Source organism: Armigeres subalbatus, chromosome 3 (assembly GCF_024139115.2).
Source record: "Armigeres subalbatus isolate Guangzhou_Male chromosome 3, GZ_Asu_2, whole genome shotgun sequence".
NCBI classification, from domain to species: domain Eukaryota; kingdom Metazoa; phylum Arthropoda; class Insecta; order Diptera; family Culicidae; genus Armigeres; species Armigeres subalbatus.
In genome coordinates this window covers 105,792,353-105,811,518 of record NC_085141.1, presented here as the reverse complement: position 1 = coordinate 105,811,518, position 19,166 = coordinate 105,792,353, and the positions used below count along the sequence as shown (strand labels likewise).

Genomic DNA, 19,166 nt, shown 5'->3' with positions numbered 1-19,166 from the left:
TAACTTTTCTCACGAGCGACTCACAGATAAGGTTAAGAGCTTATTCGGAAGCGAATTTTCCAAGAAATTCAGTGAGAGATGTTTCATAGACGTGAGACAGACAGTTTTCTGTATGTAGTTATTAAGCTCGTTTTGCCCCAATGTCCCATACATCATAGTTTATCATATTTTCCGTGCTTTTATCTTCCAAGTATTGTACTAAAGATATGTTCTCCTCTTCATTATAGAACCACAGAAAAGCACTATACATGATTTGTTGGTAAAAGTTGGAAATTTAAGGGATTTTGGGGTCAAATAAGTATTAAATTGCACTTTACGTGAATTTTTCATGTATTCTGTGAAAATTAATAAAAATATTATTGTTCTCCCAAAATGTTCTACAGACATTGATAAATGTTTGCAAAACAATTACTAATGAAGTAAATAATTTCTCAAGTGTTTTGTTTTGTGATTTATTGTGTAAAACCCGATTTTTTAAATGCTTCTGAAAGTGCCGATGCCAATCATTACCAAACCACACCCGTTTGCACAACTAGATAAGAGTAAATATATTAGTCGATGTGATAATAGATAGGAATAGATAGGAAATATTCTTTTCTCATGACATGTTTTTTTTTATGGTATCAATTTCTGTTAAAAAAATTATGACAATAATATCAACTATTATCTGTAAATATCTGAATAATAAATATGCAGTAGCCAAAATTGACTATATGTAGACTCTACATATAGTCAATTTTGGCTACTGCATATTTATTATTCAGATATTTACAGATAATAGTTGATATTATTGTCATAATTTTTTTCTACATTGTAGAGCTACATCAATGCTTACAAGTTTTTAAATCACCATATATTAACCCTAAATGATTATTCGATGTAATATAGTCTAAATGATTTCTTGGGTATTATTATTTTTTACAGAATACATAAAAAACTCACATAGATGCACTTTGATGATTATTTGACCCCAAAATCCCTTAAATTTCCAACAAAATATGTATAGTGCTATGGATCTACAATGGATCTACAATGAAGAGGAAAACAGAATTTCAGTGTAATTTTTGAAAGATAAAATTACCAAAATATGAAAAATTTTGATGGATGGGACATTGGGGCAAAACCAGCTCAATAACTACATACAGAAGTGTCTCATGTCTACAAAACGTCACTAACTGAATTTCTAGGAAAATTCGCTTCCGAATTAGCCCTTAACCTTATCTGTGAGTCGCTCGTGAGAAAAGTTATAGTATTTTGTATGAAAAGTTACATTAAATGAGCTGTATGACCCCTAAATCCCCTATAATTTAATATTTTTAATGATTTATATGATTATTAGTTATTTTCATTATATCATTGGAAAATATCAATTGAATAAACATTACAACATCATTTCCTTGCTCAGAATCATTGAGCTATATTATTTCATAGGGGAATTTGGGCCAAAAGGTAAGAAAAAAGAGTATCTCCCATCACCTCCTATCCAGGATCACATCAAGACTCATAACATATGACTATTCTTGTCTAGTTGTGCTATCGGGTATGGTTTGGAAATGTTTGGCATCGATGCTATTCAAAATTTTTTAAAAATCGTTTTTTACTCAATAAATAACCAAATAAAACATTTGTGAAACGGTTTATTTCATTAATTTTTGTTCGGCAAACATTTGTCAATATCTGTTCAACATTTTGAGACAATAATATCAACACTTATCTGTAAATATTACTATTTTTTACACAATACATAAAAATTCCACATAAAATGCACTTGGATGCGTATTTGACCCCAAAATCCCTTAAATTTCTAACTTTTACCAACAAAATATATTTAGTGCCGTTCTGTTGATCCACAGTGAAGAGATAAACTCAATTTTAGAACAATGTCTTAAAGATAAAATGACAAATAGTTTGGAAACTCGCGATATATGGGGCATTAGGGCAAAACGAGCTCAATAACTACATACAGAAGCGCCCCACGTCCATGAATTAGCGCTCACTGAATTCTTTGCAAAATTCCCTTTAGAATAAGCACTTGATCTTTTCTGTAAGTTGTCCGTGAAGCAAGTTATCATTTTTTTCCACCTTTGAAATCGGATTTCCCCATTGTGCATTGTAGGGTCAAAATGTTACCACCCATAATCACAATTAGAGAACAGCTTTTTGAAACGTGTTGCTAGCAATGACTATTTCTTTGAGTATATCGGAGTATATTCGCTAGTCATTTAAGACTAAAACAAAAACTAAAACTATTGCTCAGGATTTACAAGTATTAACGATATTGATTGTGCTCTTACATTGCTATGACTAAGTCGCAACATTTTAGGTTTGATTTCTAGATTTGGCCACTTGTTCGAATATTTCGCAATATGCGGATGATCACTTACTGGCCACCCGGGATCAACTAGTGGTCTTGGCAATGATTTTGCTCTCAACTTTCTACCACATGTCATTTATTAAAAACCCAGATTAATCCACCTAGCAGTGACGATGCCTTTCTCGATTCAATCGTTTGGTTTCGCCTTAGTGTGATACACATCATAAATAATTGCCTACATCACGGCTCACGGCTGGGACCCTCATTAGCCGTGCGGTAAGACGCGCGGCTATAAAGCAAGACCATGCTGAGGGTGGCTGGGTTCGATTCCCGGTGCCGGTCTAGGCAATTTTCGGATTGGAAATTGTCTCGACTTCCCTGGGCATAAAAGTATCATCGTGTTAGCCTCATGATATGCGAATGCGAAAATGGTAACCTGGCTTAGAAATCTCGTAGTTAATAACTGTGGAAGTGCTTAATGAACACTAAGCTGCGAGGCGGCTCTGTCCGAGTGTGGGGATGTAATGCCAATGAGAAGAAGAAGAAGATCACGGCTCTTGCAAACACTTTGAGGCGAATCAATTAACCAACCGTATATGGTTCAACACACCATTTTCTTCATAACTGTTGAACGCAATGATCGATCTTGATTATATTCAATAGTGATCAACTAGAGTTTGTCCCCAGTCGAACGCAACTTGTTGCGAGAAAATCGGTTAAGAATTACTATATGAAAAAGTGGCTAATGTTTTTCGGTTTTCGTGTGCACACACACACACACACACACACACACACACACACACACACATACACACGGACTGACAGACATTTGTTCAGCTCGGCGAGCTGAGTCGATTGGTATATAACATCATGGGTCTCCGAGATTTCTATAAAAAGTTCGATTTTGGAGTGAAATGATAGCCTTTCGGTAAAACTTTGTTGTACGAGAAAGGCAAAAAGGTCTCGTTGTCTAGAACGAACTTCTAGACTTCTATAACCAACGAACTGTCCTTGCAATTATTTTGCTCTTACATCGCCACAACAAACGGGTTAAAAAAAAGTCGCAGCTTTTTGGGACAAGATTAAAAAATTGGCAACTTTTCCGGATGTTCCGGAGCTCCCGGAAGACCACTAAGAGGCCACCAGTGGTCAATGGTGCTTGCATTGAATCTCTGACATTGCTACTACAAACGGATTAGAAAAAGTCGCAGCTTTTTGGGACGAATTACAAACATTGACCACTTCACCGGATGTTCCGGAACTCCCGGAGGACCAATAGGTGGCCACCAGGGGTCAATGAGTGGTGCTTGCATTGATTTTGCACTGACATTGCTACTACAAACGGATTAGAAAAAGTCGCAGCTTTTTGGGACGAATTACAAACATTGACCACTTCACCGGATGTTCCGGAACTCCCGGAGGACCAATAGGTGGCCACCAGGGGTCAATGAGTGGTGCTTGCATTGATTTTGCACTGACATTGCTACTACAAACGGATTAGAAAAGTCGCAGCTTTCTGGGACAAATTACTGAATATGATCAGTTTACCGGATGATCCGGAATTCCCGGAGGACCAGTAGGTGGCCACCATGGTCAATGAGTGGTTCTTGTAATGATTTTGCTCTGGCATTGCTACAACTAACGGTTTAGAAAAAGTTGCAGCTTTCTGGGACGAATTACTGAAATTGACCACTTCACCGGATGTTCCGGAGCTCCCGGAGGACCAGCGGTCGGCCACCATGGATCAAGCAAGCGTAACATAGCATTGTTTTTTTTTTGTCATTTTGCGATTACGAAAGATGATAAAACCTGGCATCTTGCTGGAATTAATGGATTAAGAAAATGGTGACTTCGCACGTTTTTCTGAATCCGGATCATTCGTATGTCGACACGGTGGCCTATGCACCCCAGGGATCTAAATTGTCCTGCTTCATCGTTATCATTGAGAACCATTTTGTTGAAGGTTCCATCATTCAAAATGGAAAAGATCCGATAATACATGATCACGAATATGCTAGTTCTGGAGTGATGCTAAACTTTTTGGGGGGTGTTGCAATATTCAAAGTAGGTGTTGCAATACTTATTTTTGCGCTTCCATACTTTTGGCGGGTAGTGTATATATATATAATAATTTAAAAAAAATGAATAATATGTATGTAACATCTTAATTTGTGAACACCATCAAGAAGTTGTCTGGTATCTTGTTGCAAGATGGATTTCATTACTAATCGAATCGAATCGCTGTCAAAAACTAAATGAAAAGACTTGGTGTTCAGTACGCTGGGGCCTTGGGAAACCACAGCATCCGGAATCAAGTTCTGGTAATTTCTGGTGACCCGAATGTACCAAAGCCGTTTTCTGAGCAAGTTTGGATTAGAACTATAAACATTTTTACTTGGTAACACTTATTAAGGGGTTATAGTACATATGCTCTAGAATTCCAAGAATTCCTCCAGGGTTTTCTCCGAGAATCATTCCGGTAGTTCTATCGGCAGTTCCTACGGGGGTTCCTCTGAAAATTCTTCCGGGAAATTCTCCAGAATTTTCTCCGGGAATTCATTCAGGCTTTCTTTCTGAAATTCAGTTAGGCATCTTCAGGAATTTATATAGAAATTCCTCCAGAAGCTCCTCCGAGAATTTCTCTGGGAGCTCCTCAGGGAATTCTCCGGGAGGTCCTCTGATGATAATGATGGTGGTCCAGCTACATACCCCTACAAAGTTTTTAGCTAGACGAGATTTGTCTATAAGATGAATTCTCCAAGATTTTTTCCGGCAATTCTTCTGGTAGTTTCACTGGCGGTTCCTCCGGAGTTTCCTTTGAAAATTCTCCCGGAAGTTTCTTCAGAAATTCCTCCAGAAGTTCCAACGAGAATTCCTCAGGGAATCGCACCGGCAATTCATCAGGGAGTTCCACCAGTAGCTCTTCCAGGAAATCATTCAGTCTTTTTTCAGGAAATCATTCAGGAAATATCTCCCGAAGTTCTTCCGAAAGTTTCTCTGGGAATTCCTTCAGGGGGTCCTCTAGGAATTCTTCTAGGAATTCCTTCTGAAATTCCTCCGGGAGTTAAACCGTCTAAGACGAATTAAGTACTGTCCATTTAATTCCACCAGTTAATGGACAGTAAATGGACAGTACTTAATTCGTCTTAGACGGTTTAATACATTCCACTAAACGAGCTTAATATATTTTTCTGAAAACTCCGGGAGTTGTTACGGGAGCTCCTTCGGCAGTTCCTTCGGGAATTCCTCTGGGAGATCCACCGGCAGTTTCTTCGAGAATTCCTCCATTAGTTTCACCGGTAGTTCCTCCGGGTGTTCCTCTGAGGAGGAACTCCCAGAGTAACACCCGGAGGAATTTCTGGAGGAATTCCCGGAGAAATTATCAAAGGAATTCTCAGAGGAACTGCCGGTGAAACTTCTGGAGGAATTTCTTGAAGAACTACAGGAAGAATTTCCGGAGGAAATCCTGGAAGAACTCTCGTAAGAACTGCTGGATGAAATCCCAAATGAACTTCCGTAATAATTCCAGGAAGAACTCCTGGAAAAATTCTTAAAGGACCTGCCGGAGGAACTACCAGAGAAATTCTCCGAGGAACTTCTAGAGAAATGCGTAGATAAATTCCTAAAGAAAGCCTAAATGAATTCCTGAAGAAAGCCCGGGGGAATTTTCTGACGAACAGCCGGTGGAATACACGGAGTTGAATTTCTAGAGGAACTTCCGAAATTCAATTTCCCGTGAAATTCCTGCCAAATATCCTCCAGGAACTCCCTGTGAAGTTCCTGGAGGGATTCCCGGAGGATTTTTTGGTAAAACTCCTGGAAGAGCTCCCGGAGGAACTCCCACTAGCATTTCCGGAGGAATTCCCACAAGGAAGTCCTGAAATAATTCTTGAAGAAGTTCCTGAAGGAATTTACGGAGAAATATCTGAAGGAATTCTCAGAAAAATTCCAGGATGCATTAATGCAGAACTTCCCAGGTGAAATCCTGATAGAATTCCCAAATGAATTGCTGAAGAAATCATAAATTCCCGGGGGTTTGTTCTGTAGTAATTCCTGGAAGAAGTCTTGGAAGATATCCTGGAGGAACTCTCAAATTAATTTCCGAATGAAATTCTGTAGTAAATTTCGAGTAAAGTCAGGAAAGAATTCTAGGACAATTCCGCGGAAAAATTCCCGCAGAAATTCTTGAAAGAATTCCTGGATAAGTACCTGAAGGAATTCCCGGAAAAATACCTGGAAGAATTTCCGGGGAAATACTTGGACGAATTCCTGGAAAAATTCCTAAAGAAATTTCTAGAGAAATTCTTGAAGGATATTCTGAAGTAATTGCGAAAAGAGTTCCAGAATAAAATCCTAGTAGATTTCGCTATTGAATTTATGGTGGTATTCTCCAAAAAAATCCTTTAAGCTATCCCGGAGGAATTAAAGGAAGAGTTCCTGGAGGAATGCCTGGGGAAGTTCCTAGAAGCATTTCTAGTAATTTTTTATAGATTTACAAGTGAAATTATGGAGCGAAATCGGAGGGTTTCCGTCATCAATTTCTGAAGAAACTTCTGGTGGAATTTTGGGAGGAAATTCCGTATGTATTCTTGAAGGAACTCTCGAATGCATCCCCGAAGGAAATGCCGGAGATAAAACTTGGAGAAAAGAAATCTTCAAGGAATTTCCTCATAAATTCCCTAAAATAAATTTAGTGAGGGGTTTCTAGATAAGGAAGAATTACAATTACATGAGAATGAAGCTGTTAAAGAGCTGAAAAACAATAAGGCTGCGGGGAAGGACCAGCTCCCGGCTGAACTTCTCAAACATGGCGGTGAGCAGCTTTATGAAGTTCTGCACCATATTATGTCGAAAATATGGGAAGACGAGGAAATGCCTGCTAGCTGGTTGGACGGCCTCATTTGCCCTCTCTTTAAAAAAGGGCACAGACTGGAGTGCGCCAATTACCGAGGAATAACCCTCCTCAATTCGGCGTACAAAATTATGTCCCGTATTCTGTTCAACAGTTTGACACCGCTTGAAAAGTCCTTCGTCGGCGAATACCAAGCAGGTTTTCGTGAGGGCCGATCAACGACGGATAAAATGTTTACCCTGAGACAAATCCTTGATAAATTCCGGGAGTACAACTTGCAGACACATCATCTGTTTATTGATTTCAAGACGGCGTACGGTTCAGTGAAACGTCATTTGTTACCTTAGATGGATTAAAGCAGGGGCAGACCGCATCGTGCTTTCGTGCTGTGCGGTTCTTTCTCTCTTTGCGGAAGGAAGTTTTTAATACTACCCGAAGCTATTTTAATTTCAACGGTGCTTCTTAGCGCTATTTGTACCCACTGATCCCGTTACGATCTTTGCAAGGACCCGTGCCTTCGTTTTACGTTGGACCCGTTTGCGGAAGTAAAATTCCGACAAGCGGTGGTAATCCTGCAGGGACACCGTTCTGGGAAAAAACCTCTTAGAAGGTCACGTCTCCCCGCTCAGCCATGAGCATTAATAAAAACGAGAGGAAGAGTCTCTGAATTCTCCACTTCCTTCAAAGAAACAAGGTTTCAAGACCGTCCTGCCTAAGCGCGGAAAAAATAGAAGGAAGCTGGAGAATTCAGATATTCCTTCTAACTCTAATATCGGAAATAATTCTTCTCCAATCGAACTGAGCAATCAGTTCGATTTGATTAATGATGAAATTGAGCAAATCGAATCTACCTCTAGCCCAGGTGATTCGATTCATGCGAAAAAGCAAAGGATTCCGTCAATTGTGGTATCTGTTGCCGAGTTTTCTGGCTTTCGGAATGAAATCTTGAGTAACCTTCAGGGGATCAAGGTTTCATTTCAGATTGCTAGGAAGGGTGACTGCCGCGTTTTGCCGCAAACGTCTTCTTCAGTATTTAACTGAGAAGCGCCATAAATTCTTCACATACGACGACAAAACTGAGCGATTGTTCAAAGTCGTCTTGAAAGGTCTCCCCAGTGATGATAAATCACTGGATGAGATTAAAATTGAAATTTCTCAATTACTTGGATTTTCACCAGTCCAAGTAATTAAGATGAAAAAGAAATCCCACTCTGGTACTTCCCAGAGGGGCATTTCTCAAGAATTCAAGAAAGGCCTGTATTATGTCCCATGTCCGTGTTACATGGGAACATTTCCGCAGGCCTGGGGGAAATTTCCAAAACCCCACCCAGTGCCGTAAGTGCCAAAAGTGGGGTCATGGAACCAAACATTGTCACATGGATGCTAAATGCATGATTTGTGGTGGAACCTCTCACGCCAAGGACGCATGTCCTGTGAGAGAAGATTCCAATAAATTTAAATGTGCTAATTGTGGGGGCAATCATAAATCCAATTTCTGGGAATGCCCTTCACGCAAAAGTTTTGAATTCCCGTGCAAAATTGATGACGGAAATTCCAATCGGATCCCAGATTCGACGGGTAGAAATTTTTCAAACGCTCAAATTTCGAAACCGGTTACCGGTCGAGCAATTCATATACCCACCACAATTCACAAACAAATTTTGCCGCTCGTCAACGGGTAGCAAGCACTTCAGCAAATTCCAATTTTTCGAATGTACCTACGTATGCAAACATCGCTGCTGGTAGACAAAATTTCTCTTATCAAAATGAGGATTATACCCACGTCCCAACAGAAAATAACGGTCATGTTGCCGATTCAGGTAGCATGACTGCTTCCGATTTTGATTTTTTAACTGAACAATTGCATCACATGATTGATGCAATGTTCAATGCAAATACCATTCCTGAAGCTGTTCAGGTTGGTATAAAGTACACACAAAAAATTGTTATCGGACTCCGTTTTAATGGATCTAAATAATTGTGTAAAAGTTCTAAATTGGAATGCCCGCTCTCAAAAGGGTAAGGAAGATGAATTATTCAACTTCCTTTCAGTTCATAATGTGCATATTGCCATTATAACAGAAACTTATTTAAAGCCCGGACTCTCCATTAAAAGAGATCCAAATTATTTTATCTACAGAAATGATCGTCTTGACAGCGCCTGTGGTGGGGTCGCCATTGTCATTAATAAACGTATCAAACATAAATTATTTTCTTCGTTTGAAACCAAAGCTTTTGAAACCTTGGGAGTTTCTGTTGAAACAAATTTTAATCAATTTTCCTTCATTGCAGCCTATTTGCCCTTTCAATGCAATGGGCAGCAAAAGAATTTGTTGAAAGCTGATCTTCAAATTCTGACTCGCAACAAATCAAAATTCTTCGTAATTAGTGACTTCAATGCCAAACACCGTTCATGGAATAATGCTCAAAGCAATTCCAATGGTAAAATTTTATTTGAAGATTGTTCTGCGGGATATTATACTATTCAATATCCCAATGGACCAACTTGTTTTTCTTCCAGTCGAAATCCTTCTACAATTGATTTAGTTTTAACGGATTCAAGTCAGCTGTGTGGCCAATTGGTAACTCATGCTGACTTTGACTCTGATTACCTTCCTGTGACGTTTGAAATCTCACAAAAAGCCATTTATAATCCAATCAGCTCTACTTTTAATTATCATAGAGCTGATTGGGATTCATATAAAACGTATATCGATAGGAATTTTGATGTTGATATTCCTCTCGATACCAAAAGTGATATTGATAATGCTCCCGTATCTTTGACAAATTTAATTGTCGAAGCCAGAGGCATTGCAATTCCGAAATGTGAAGTTAAGTTCAACTCCATTATTATTGACGACGATCTTCAGCTACTGATCCGTCTTAAAATGTGAGGCGAAGGCAATACCAATGAACTCGCGATCCCGCGTTTCCATACAAACATTTCGCTACTCTGAGAAATACCAACTTTGAGAATAATGTCTCAAAGTTGGATCCCAGTTCGAAACCCTTTTGAAAATTAACGAAAATTCTTTAAAAAGAAACCTCAAATGCCAATTCCAGCGCTTAAAGAGGGAAATAAAATTTTATTATCAAATGGCGAAAAGGCTCAAAAACTTGCTCAGCAGTTCGAGAGTGCCCATAATTTTAGTCTAGGTTTCACTAGTCCAATTGAGGATCAGGCTACACGAAGCTTCGAAGACATTCTCAACCAAGATAATGTTTTTGACTCTTCGTTGGGAACTAATTTGGATGAAGTGAGATCTATTACTAGAAAATTTAAAAATATGAAAGCCCAGGGTGATGATGGTATTTTCTACATACTTATCAAAAAACTTCCTGAGAGCTCTTTATCCTTTTTGGTTAATATATTTAACAAATGTTTTCAATTGGCATACTTCCCAGATAAATGGAAAAACGCCAAAGTTGTTCCTATTTTGAAGCCGGACAAAAATCCAGCTGAGGCTTCTAGTTATCGCCCAATCAGTTTGCTTTCTTCAATAAGCAAACTGTTTGAAAAGATTATTTTAAATAGAATGATGGTTCATATTAATGACAATTCTATTTTTGCTGATGAGCAATTTGGTTTTCGCCATGGGCATTCAACCACTCATCAGTTATTAAGAGTTACGAACTTAATTCAGCTCAACAAATCTGAAGGATATTCGACTGGAGTTGCTCTTCTTGATATAGAGAAAGCATTTGACAGTGTTTGGCATGAAGGTTTGATTGTAAAATTGATGAATTTTAATTTTCCTCTGTACATTATTAAACTGATCCAAAATTATTTATCAGATCGCTCACTGCAGGTAAACTATCAGAATTCTAAATCTGATAGATTACCTGTAAGGGCTGGTGTCCCCCAAGGCAGCATACCGGGGCCCATATTGTATAACATTTTTACTTCCGAGAGCTTCTTATTTGAAACCTTCTAGCAGACATATTGTCACTATGAATGGGGTTCCAATTAATTGGTCTAGCGAAGCTAAATATTTAGGACTTCTGCTAGATCAAAAATTAACTTTTAAAAATCACATTGAAGGCCTTCAAGCCAAATGTAACAAATATATTAAGTGTCTATATCCACTTATAAACAGAAAATCAAAACTTTGTCTTAAGAACAAACTTTTGATTTACAAACAAATTTTTAGACCTGCCATGTTGTATGCTGTGCCAATATGGACTAGTTGCTGCAATACCAGAAAGAAGGCACTTCAGAGGATTCAAAATAAAATTTTGAAAATGATTCTGAAGTTGCCTCCTTGGTATAGTACCAATGAACTTCATAGAATTTCTAATATTGAGACATTGCAACAAATGTCCAACAAAATAATTTCCAATTTAGACAAAAATCGTTGCAATCTTCTATTGCAACGATTAACTCCTTGTACCTTTAGTATAAAATAGGTTAAGATTAGTTTAAGTTGAAAACATTGTAATTCCTACATGGTTCAATTCAACCAGAGGAAAAATTCTAACTGCCAGAGGCAATTGAAATGTATTAATAATAACTAAACATATGACATAGCAAATAAGGATGATAGTGTTAAGAAAACACGGAACACCTAGTCTAAGAGATGAATGCATGTATTAGATAATTAGCAAATAAAATTAGTTAGAAAAAAAAGGATTAAAGCAGGGTGATGCACTCTCAAATCTACTGTTCAATATAGCGCTCGAGGGTGCGATTAGGAGAGCTGGTGTGCAAAGAAGCGGTACCATTATCACAAGATCGCATATGCTCCTTGAATTTGCGGACGATATCGATATTATCGGAATCGATCGCCGTGCCGTGGAAGAGGCTTTTGTGCCTTTTAAGAGGGAGACAGCGAGGATTGAACTCACGATCAATACCAGCAAGCGGTAGCGAAATGGTGCTGGATGGTGAAAAATTTGAAGTGGTAGAAAAATTTGTGCATCTTGGAACATTAGTGACGTGCGATAATGATGTTACCCGCGAGGTGAAAAGGCGTATTGCAGCTGCAAATAGGGCTTATTACGGACTTCGTAACCAGCTTAAGTCCCGTAGTCTGCAAACGAAAACAAAACTCGCGCTGTATACTACTCTGATTCTTCCGGTGGCTTTATACGGCCATGAGACATGGACGTTAAAGGAGGCTGATCGGAGAGCTCTCGAAGTGTTTGGGCGTAAGGTGCTGCGGACAATACTCGGCGGTAAACAGGAGAACGGTATCTGGCGGCGTCGCATGAATCACGAATTGTACCAGGTGTATAAAGGGCTGGATATTATTAAGTTTATACAACACGGCAGACTACGGTGGGCTGGTCACGTTGTTCGTATGCCGGAAGAACGTCAAGCGAAGATAATATTTAGTAGAGAACTCGGAAGAGGCCGCAGGCTTCGCGGAAGGCCGCGTACACGATGGCTTTTTGCAGTTGAAGAGCACCTGAGGGCGCTCAATGTTCAGGGCGACTGGAAGCGATTGGTCCAGGATCGAATCCAGTGGAGAAGGATACTCCATTCGGCGTAGGTTCATCGAAGAGCTGTAGCCCATCAAGTATCAAGTAAGAGAAGAATTTTCGAACGATTTTCAGAGGAATTTGTGGGTAACTTTCCGGAGGAATTTAGAAGTTCCCAAGGGAGCTTCTAGCAGGATTTCAAAGAGAATTCTTGAGCCCGAAGTGTTTCGAGTTGTTTTGAACTTTCATATATAGTGCTCGTTCGCTAATTGGGGCGTTTTGACAACAAAACGTCAACGCGTTTTTGACATCACATTCTGATGTTTAGCTGCTTTTTAATTGGGTTTCGCCCCAATCAGCAAAACCCCAACTAAAAAGCGCCCCAACTAGAAAAAAACAATTAGCGAACGTTTACTGTATTATGGATCCTGGATACTCTAATAAGTTTTTGAAAATCTTTTGAATTTCAATCACCTATTTCTGAATATGATTGGAGTGTAAAGTGCACATGTTTAAGGGAATTCTTTTCAGTACCTGTCTTTCCTACCAATTTCTTTCTCTGCCCCTTTCTGGCTACGCCCTTGGTTATTTATATATTTGTAAGAATGTTTTCATGAATTATCATAACAAAAATGCGTAATTTAAAATGACTGCTTTCCAAAAACCACGTATAATCTGCAGAATATATTCAATGCTTTAACCTCGGGTTGACGTTGAACGGACGGAATTATGTGAAGTCGAAAACGTCAAAATTGTTAAAATATCCACCAAAATGTTTTTGAATTTCAATAGATTAGCAAATATTCACGGTTTAAGGGTTTACTTAAACATTAATATCCCAGTCCCGTTAAAATATTTTTTCGATCTGATTTCACGATAACTTTCCGTATAAAAATACTTTTAATGGTTGACAATGTACTAGAAAAAATGATTTAAAATGGCGAAAATTATCGAAAAAAATAGTATTTTTGAAAAATATTAATGGTTTTAGAGGTCATATAATTGCATAATACCAATCGACATTCCATGTAGGATACTCATTCTAGTCCACAGAAAAATCAAAAAATATTAAACGATCAAAAAAGTTATTTGAATGTGGCGAATATAGCTAATATATGACAATAAGTGTAAAAAACAGCTTTTTATCTTTTTCAAAGATCGCTTTGTCGGTACCTATAAACTATTTTTTAGAATTTTGGGTTGTTCTACGGAAATGCTCCTGATGCGATTATTTTTCATATAAGACTTGAGCATCATGACCATCATACAAATGACAATCATCAATTGTTTAATTAGGTCATCTTAGGCTGGGAGACAAAATATGTTTTCAATCGAATCGCTAGCATCAAGATTTTGGCCACTTGACCACTTGGTATCGGATTAAAATGCAATTCGCACCAGCTCTGATCAATCACGGAGTAGCAACCACTCAAACGTTGACCGATGTGGCTGGATTTTTTTCTATAGAATCAGGGCGTCAAACAGAACGGAATAAAGTGCTTTTGAGCCACCTTACTACATATTTATTCAGTTTCAATGAATACATCCCAACAAACAATTTGAGCTGAATAAGCTAGTTTTTTAGCTGAAGAAAATTATTTTTGGTTGAATAAGCGCTCTATTTGCTTCCAATGTTTGTTGGGATGTGAATTCCTGTTTGTATTCAGATTTCGATTCGATTATGGATAAGGCTCAGATTCCGGAATTATTCGATACACCAAGGATTCTATTTTTTTTCAATAGCAACAAATCTTCTGAAACAATACAAAATAACAATGCACTGTAGTGATTTTTTTTGGAACGTAAAAGTGCTTGACGTTTGGTTTTTAGCTCTTTTCTGTCATACGTATTCTAATCAAGTTGATTGTGACTTTGCTATACTGTTTTACTCATGTTAGTGTGCATATTTATCATTTATCCAAATGACAGGGTTGTTTTCATCTTACTGTTTCTGATGTTTCAAACTGTTATTTTCCTCTATGTATGAGGGATTCATATTATATTCAAATACTGTTGGCTTATAATGAATTTTTCGTTTCCAATAAAAATGCGAAGTGCTGAATATAATTTGAAAAGAAACGATGAAAAACTTTAATTGACTCCAATCATCGTTATTCTGCGCTTTTCCATGCAGACGAACAGCTCTGCCAGTCTTATCTAAATATTCCATCTGTCGCTATTTTCCTAATCCAGTTGAGGTCCCTAAACGGGTAATAATTTCCCAATGGCTGCGAAGCTGTCGGATAGAAGCAATGAAATGATCATCCCTCCGACGGTCGTCTTCCTTCACCCATCGAGTTTGTCCTCGTTCAATTCGTTATCCTCGCCACTACCACCCTCGCCGAATTTCAATTTTGGAGAAAAGTATCATACCTAGTGGTGATGGTCTCTCTTGAAAGTTTAATTTCCTCATCGCTTATGGTGCTCGTTTCACTCGCCACTTGTTCCGTTTCAATAATAGCATGTGACCTTGCCGAGACGAAGGGATGAAAGATGTCGCAGTGATGGGCAGGATGATGGTTAAATATAGCAATTAGGGCAAATCAATCGATTAGAGAATTTACTGCAGCAGTATTTTATTTTTGAAGCGACAATATTTCCATTATAAAATCGAACGGCTTTGTATAGTTGCCTTCTTGTGTTCTAGTTTTCGTGCCTTTTAGTCTTCTTCTGATCTCAGAATGGAAATACCAAAGCGTCTTTTCTATTAGGGTTTTTTTTTTTCCTGCGAAATCATGATTTCTCAGCGCAAACATTGAAATTGAATTATATCAGCTGCCACATAGCGAAAATAATTCAGAATCTCGAGGATTGTTTATATATTTAAATTGCGTCTGCGACGATTGCATCATAACTTAGATTTTCAATTTGCTGTGGAATGCTGAGCTTTATTAGATTACATGTAACATATGGAATCGTGCTGCTCTCGAATTGTTTATTGGAAGCCAGGGTTCCATGTGTTTGAATTCCCAAAAGAAAATGAAAAATGAGAATCTTATGATATAGCAAGGTGTTAAAACTCCAAAATAGCATCCACAATTTGTGGATGGCCACGCATTTATATCCAACTTCATGTTCATGTAAATGTTTCAATCGTAATAAATTCGGTTTGAATTCGTGCAAAAAATCTCTCGTGAATTCAAATACAGTTTCATTTATCTATTTGTTAAGGATACTGTCAACATCCCAATCAAAGCTTAGATGTATCACATAGGATATAAAGAAAAAAGGCACACACAATGATCATCAATAACCGTATGTCACTCGGCTGACAATGCAGCATCCCAATGAAATGAACACTCAACCCCTGAATAGAACTTACGCCAAGACTCTGCAGTGATGGAAATCTCTTTTTCAAGGTTAGCATTTTCAGACGCTACTCGTTTCCGTTGTCGTTCAGCTTTCCCTTCTTCGGTGTCACCTCTTTCACAAATACTCTTCCACTGCACTGTCGCTGCTTTCTTCCCGCCCCACTTACGGTCAGATGGTGGTCTTCGGTAAGGGGCTTTCCTTCGTTTCCACCCGAAAAGAAAAGAAAAATGCTTTTCTACTATATCTTCGTCACCCTTTGCTTTAACCTTGCCTTTTTCGTGACCAATCACACAAACACTCGACACTTCTTCCGTTATGCACTCAATAAATCACATCCAAATATATCTTCTTTTTTTCTTTTTCAGGCGATGATATCGATTAGCTTGGCTGGGGATACATTTTCTACCATCAAATTGAGGTAAGAAATTATGAATAGTATCTGATTGGATGCTCATATATGAACAAATAATTTTCACATGTTGTTTCAACACCTGTAGAGTCCCACTTGTCTTGTCTGTTCACACACCGGCTGTGAATGGTTCACCAACGAACGCTTTTCTCGAGTATTTTCACGATCAAATTTTCAGCGATGCTCTTCTTCCCTTGGTCGGACTGGTGGTGACTAAACACATGACGAGACACGTCATTTTTCTTTTAAAGAATGATCTAATACGCGACTTTTGAGTAATTTATACATTCAGAAACAGGATCAATTCTATGTATTCTATTTTAGTACACCCAATTCTGATTTTACACAGATTTTTTTTAAATGGTCCTGTCTAAGAATCATACAAATTTTTTGCAAAGTGGCTCCATTTTGAATGACGAATGAACTTTTTTTACACGGATTTTTCGAATTTTGAACTGAGAACTTTTTTTTTACAATAAAGATACAGCGGTAGAAAATTTTTTCACTATTACTCAAAGCCTTTTCGAAAACCATGCTTTTTGTAAAATAATTACAAAGTTATCCAGATTTGACGCTGTCAAATCTAACGGACAATTATGTTGCATTCTAGACCATTCCCTCCGATCGTCCGTCAGCCACCCAAACAGTTTCCCAGCAGCGTTTTCCCCAAACACAACTCTCTGCTTGCGCACTCGAGTCGAATAAACTTAGCGCGGGACTATGTACAGTGGACTATTTTCGGCGTCCACCGATCAGGACTGCATCATGTGTGGCTGCTGCTGCTGCTTTCCCAGACTCTATCAAAACGATCAAATGTGCTGCGGAGTCATTTGTTTACTAAGTTGATATTGATTTTCGGTGCGTCTGCTTTCCAATGATTGTTTGAATTTTCAACGGAAATCGTAAACAGCTCGTTTGCATAACCTCTCTGCTTGCTGTTTGAATGATCTAATCCTTCCGTTCGAGGTGAGATGTTTTAAATGCTTCTTCAACTGTTTGTTCATGTGGGGAAGAATTTGTTGTATTCTTATATTGAGCTAAATGGAATCAAAATTCTTCTTTGAGAGGATATTCTCGGACACATTTCTCATAAAATCACAAGATTTAAAAATTGAACACTTTCTAGCATAGAAGGGGGGTCGAAATAACTCCAGCTGCATGCATTTTCCATACCAAAAAGAGAAAAGCGAACGCGTGATGCGTTGTTTGCTAAGAATTGAAGGCTAAAAAGTGTTTTATCTCCTTGATCCCCTTCGGAATCAGAACATTACAAATTTTATTTAATGTCAATCTCATCGATTTTTTTTTCAGAATTTTTTAAATAATGAAAGTGGCAAAGTGTTGGCAGCAAAATAAAATTTCCACGAAAAATTAGAAATTTTCCATAAAACATTAGGAAATTGGCAATATAAAAAATCAGGGTATGAGCAATCAATAAATATAAAATTTCCACAAATAATGCAAAATTTCTATAAACAGTTGAGAATTTTCACAATAGAACTAGAGCTTTGAGCGGTTAGCACACATGTTCAGTGTTGTGAAATGTTTAAAAAGTGCTACATATACGCAGTTAGCACTTTTAAAAGCAAAAATTGCAATTATAAAAGAGATATTTCCATGAAGAAATCAAAGTGTTACACAAAAAAATACAAAATTTCCATAAATAAATCAATATTAGCAATAAACATTTACAAAATTTTCCTCAAAATAAATATTTTTATCGCAGCTAAAGATCATCTATGGAAAAATGCTCAGTTCTATTGCTTTTTATATTTTTTTATGGAAATTTTCATATTTTTCATTGCTTTTTCTTTATTGATTTTTTCGGGGAAAGTTTTAATTTTTTTGTGGAAAAAAATATTTATTTTGTAGAAAATTGTTTATTGCTAATAATTATTTATTTATGGAAATTTTGTATTTTTGCGTGGAACATTTGGATTTCTTTATGGAAAATTCATCTTTTGTAATTGCAATTTTTGCTTTTAATAGTGCTAATTTATTTTTGTTTAGTGGAAAATTCCTAAAAATAAAAATTTCGCATTATTTGTGGAAAATTTAAATTTATTTATCTCTCATACCTTGATTTCTTCATTGGAAATTTCTTAATTTTTTATGGAAAATTCCTATTTTTAGGGGGAATTTTATTTTAGTTCAAAATGTTCTACATTGTTTCTTGAAACATAACGCCGCAAAGGTATATCTTAACTCTCCGACCCGAACGATGTAAATAAGTCCTTCCACGTATATCGAAACCATGGACGGACGGACATATTGGCTATGCAGAGCACGTTTTGCCCCTATTTTGATTATCACGGCATTTCAGCCAGAAACAAATCCAAATCGATGTGTTTTATTTTGCTTCCTAGATTCTTATAGAAATCAATAAGCTACAGGAAATGGACACATCACCGAGGCAACAAATTTCGTGCTACTTGGATTTATTTAGGCTTTTTGATGGTAGGGTAACGGTACCAATAGTGGAGGTATTAGATGATCCACCAAAAAAATATTTTTTTTTATTGGTAACTATGGGAAATTTACAGCTTTAATATCTCAGCCAATAGATATACTAATAAATTTGTTAACAAAAATGAGATTGATGTCATTTAACATCAACAACTACCAAATATTGCTTGCACCACTAATGGGTACACTGTTCCTTTAGTGGCGGTAAAAATTAATTTTGGTTCCCATAGTGGTGCTATCCATTGATTTCTTATGGGACTCACCACTATTGGTACAGTTGCACTACTATAGGTGCAAGGGAGTCAATTTTATTGAGGAAAATCATTGTTTTCAATAGTTTTTCGGGCAAAATCTTGGGATAAGTTTTATTTGACTGGATATTTAAAGCACGG

The 19,166-nt window shown here is 37.5% G+C and overlaps 1 protein-coding gene across 1 annotated transcript in view; it reads right to left on the bottom strand.

The window, feature by feature from the left end:
* The window catches only part of LOC134224009 (ankyrin-3-like), an 84,616-nt gene that overhangs the window by 54,688 nt on the left and 10,762 nt on the right, over nt 1–19,166 (bottom strand). Inside the window, exon 2 of the mRNA XM_062703254.1 lies at nt 15,910–16,521. Within this exon, the coding sequence (XP_062559238.1) occupies nt 15,910–15,954 (45 nt within the window). The 5' untranslated portion in view covers nt 15,955–16,521. The remainder of the gene's footprint in view (nt 1–15,909; nt 16,522–19,166) is intronic.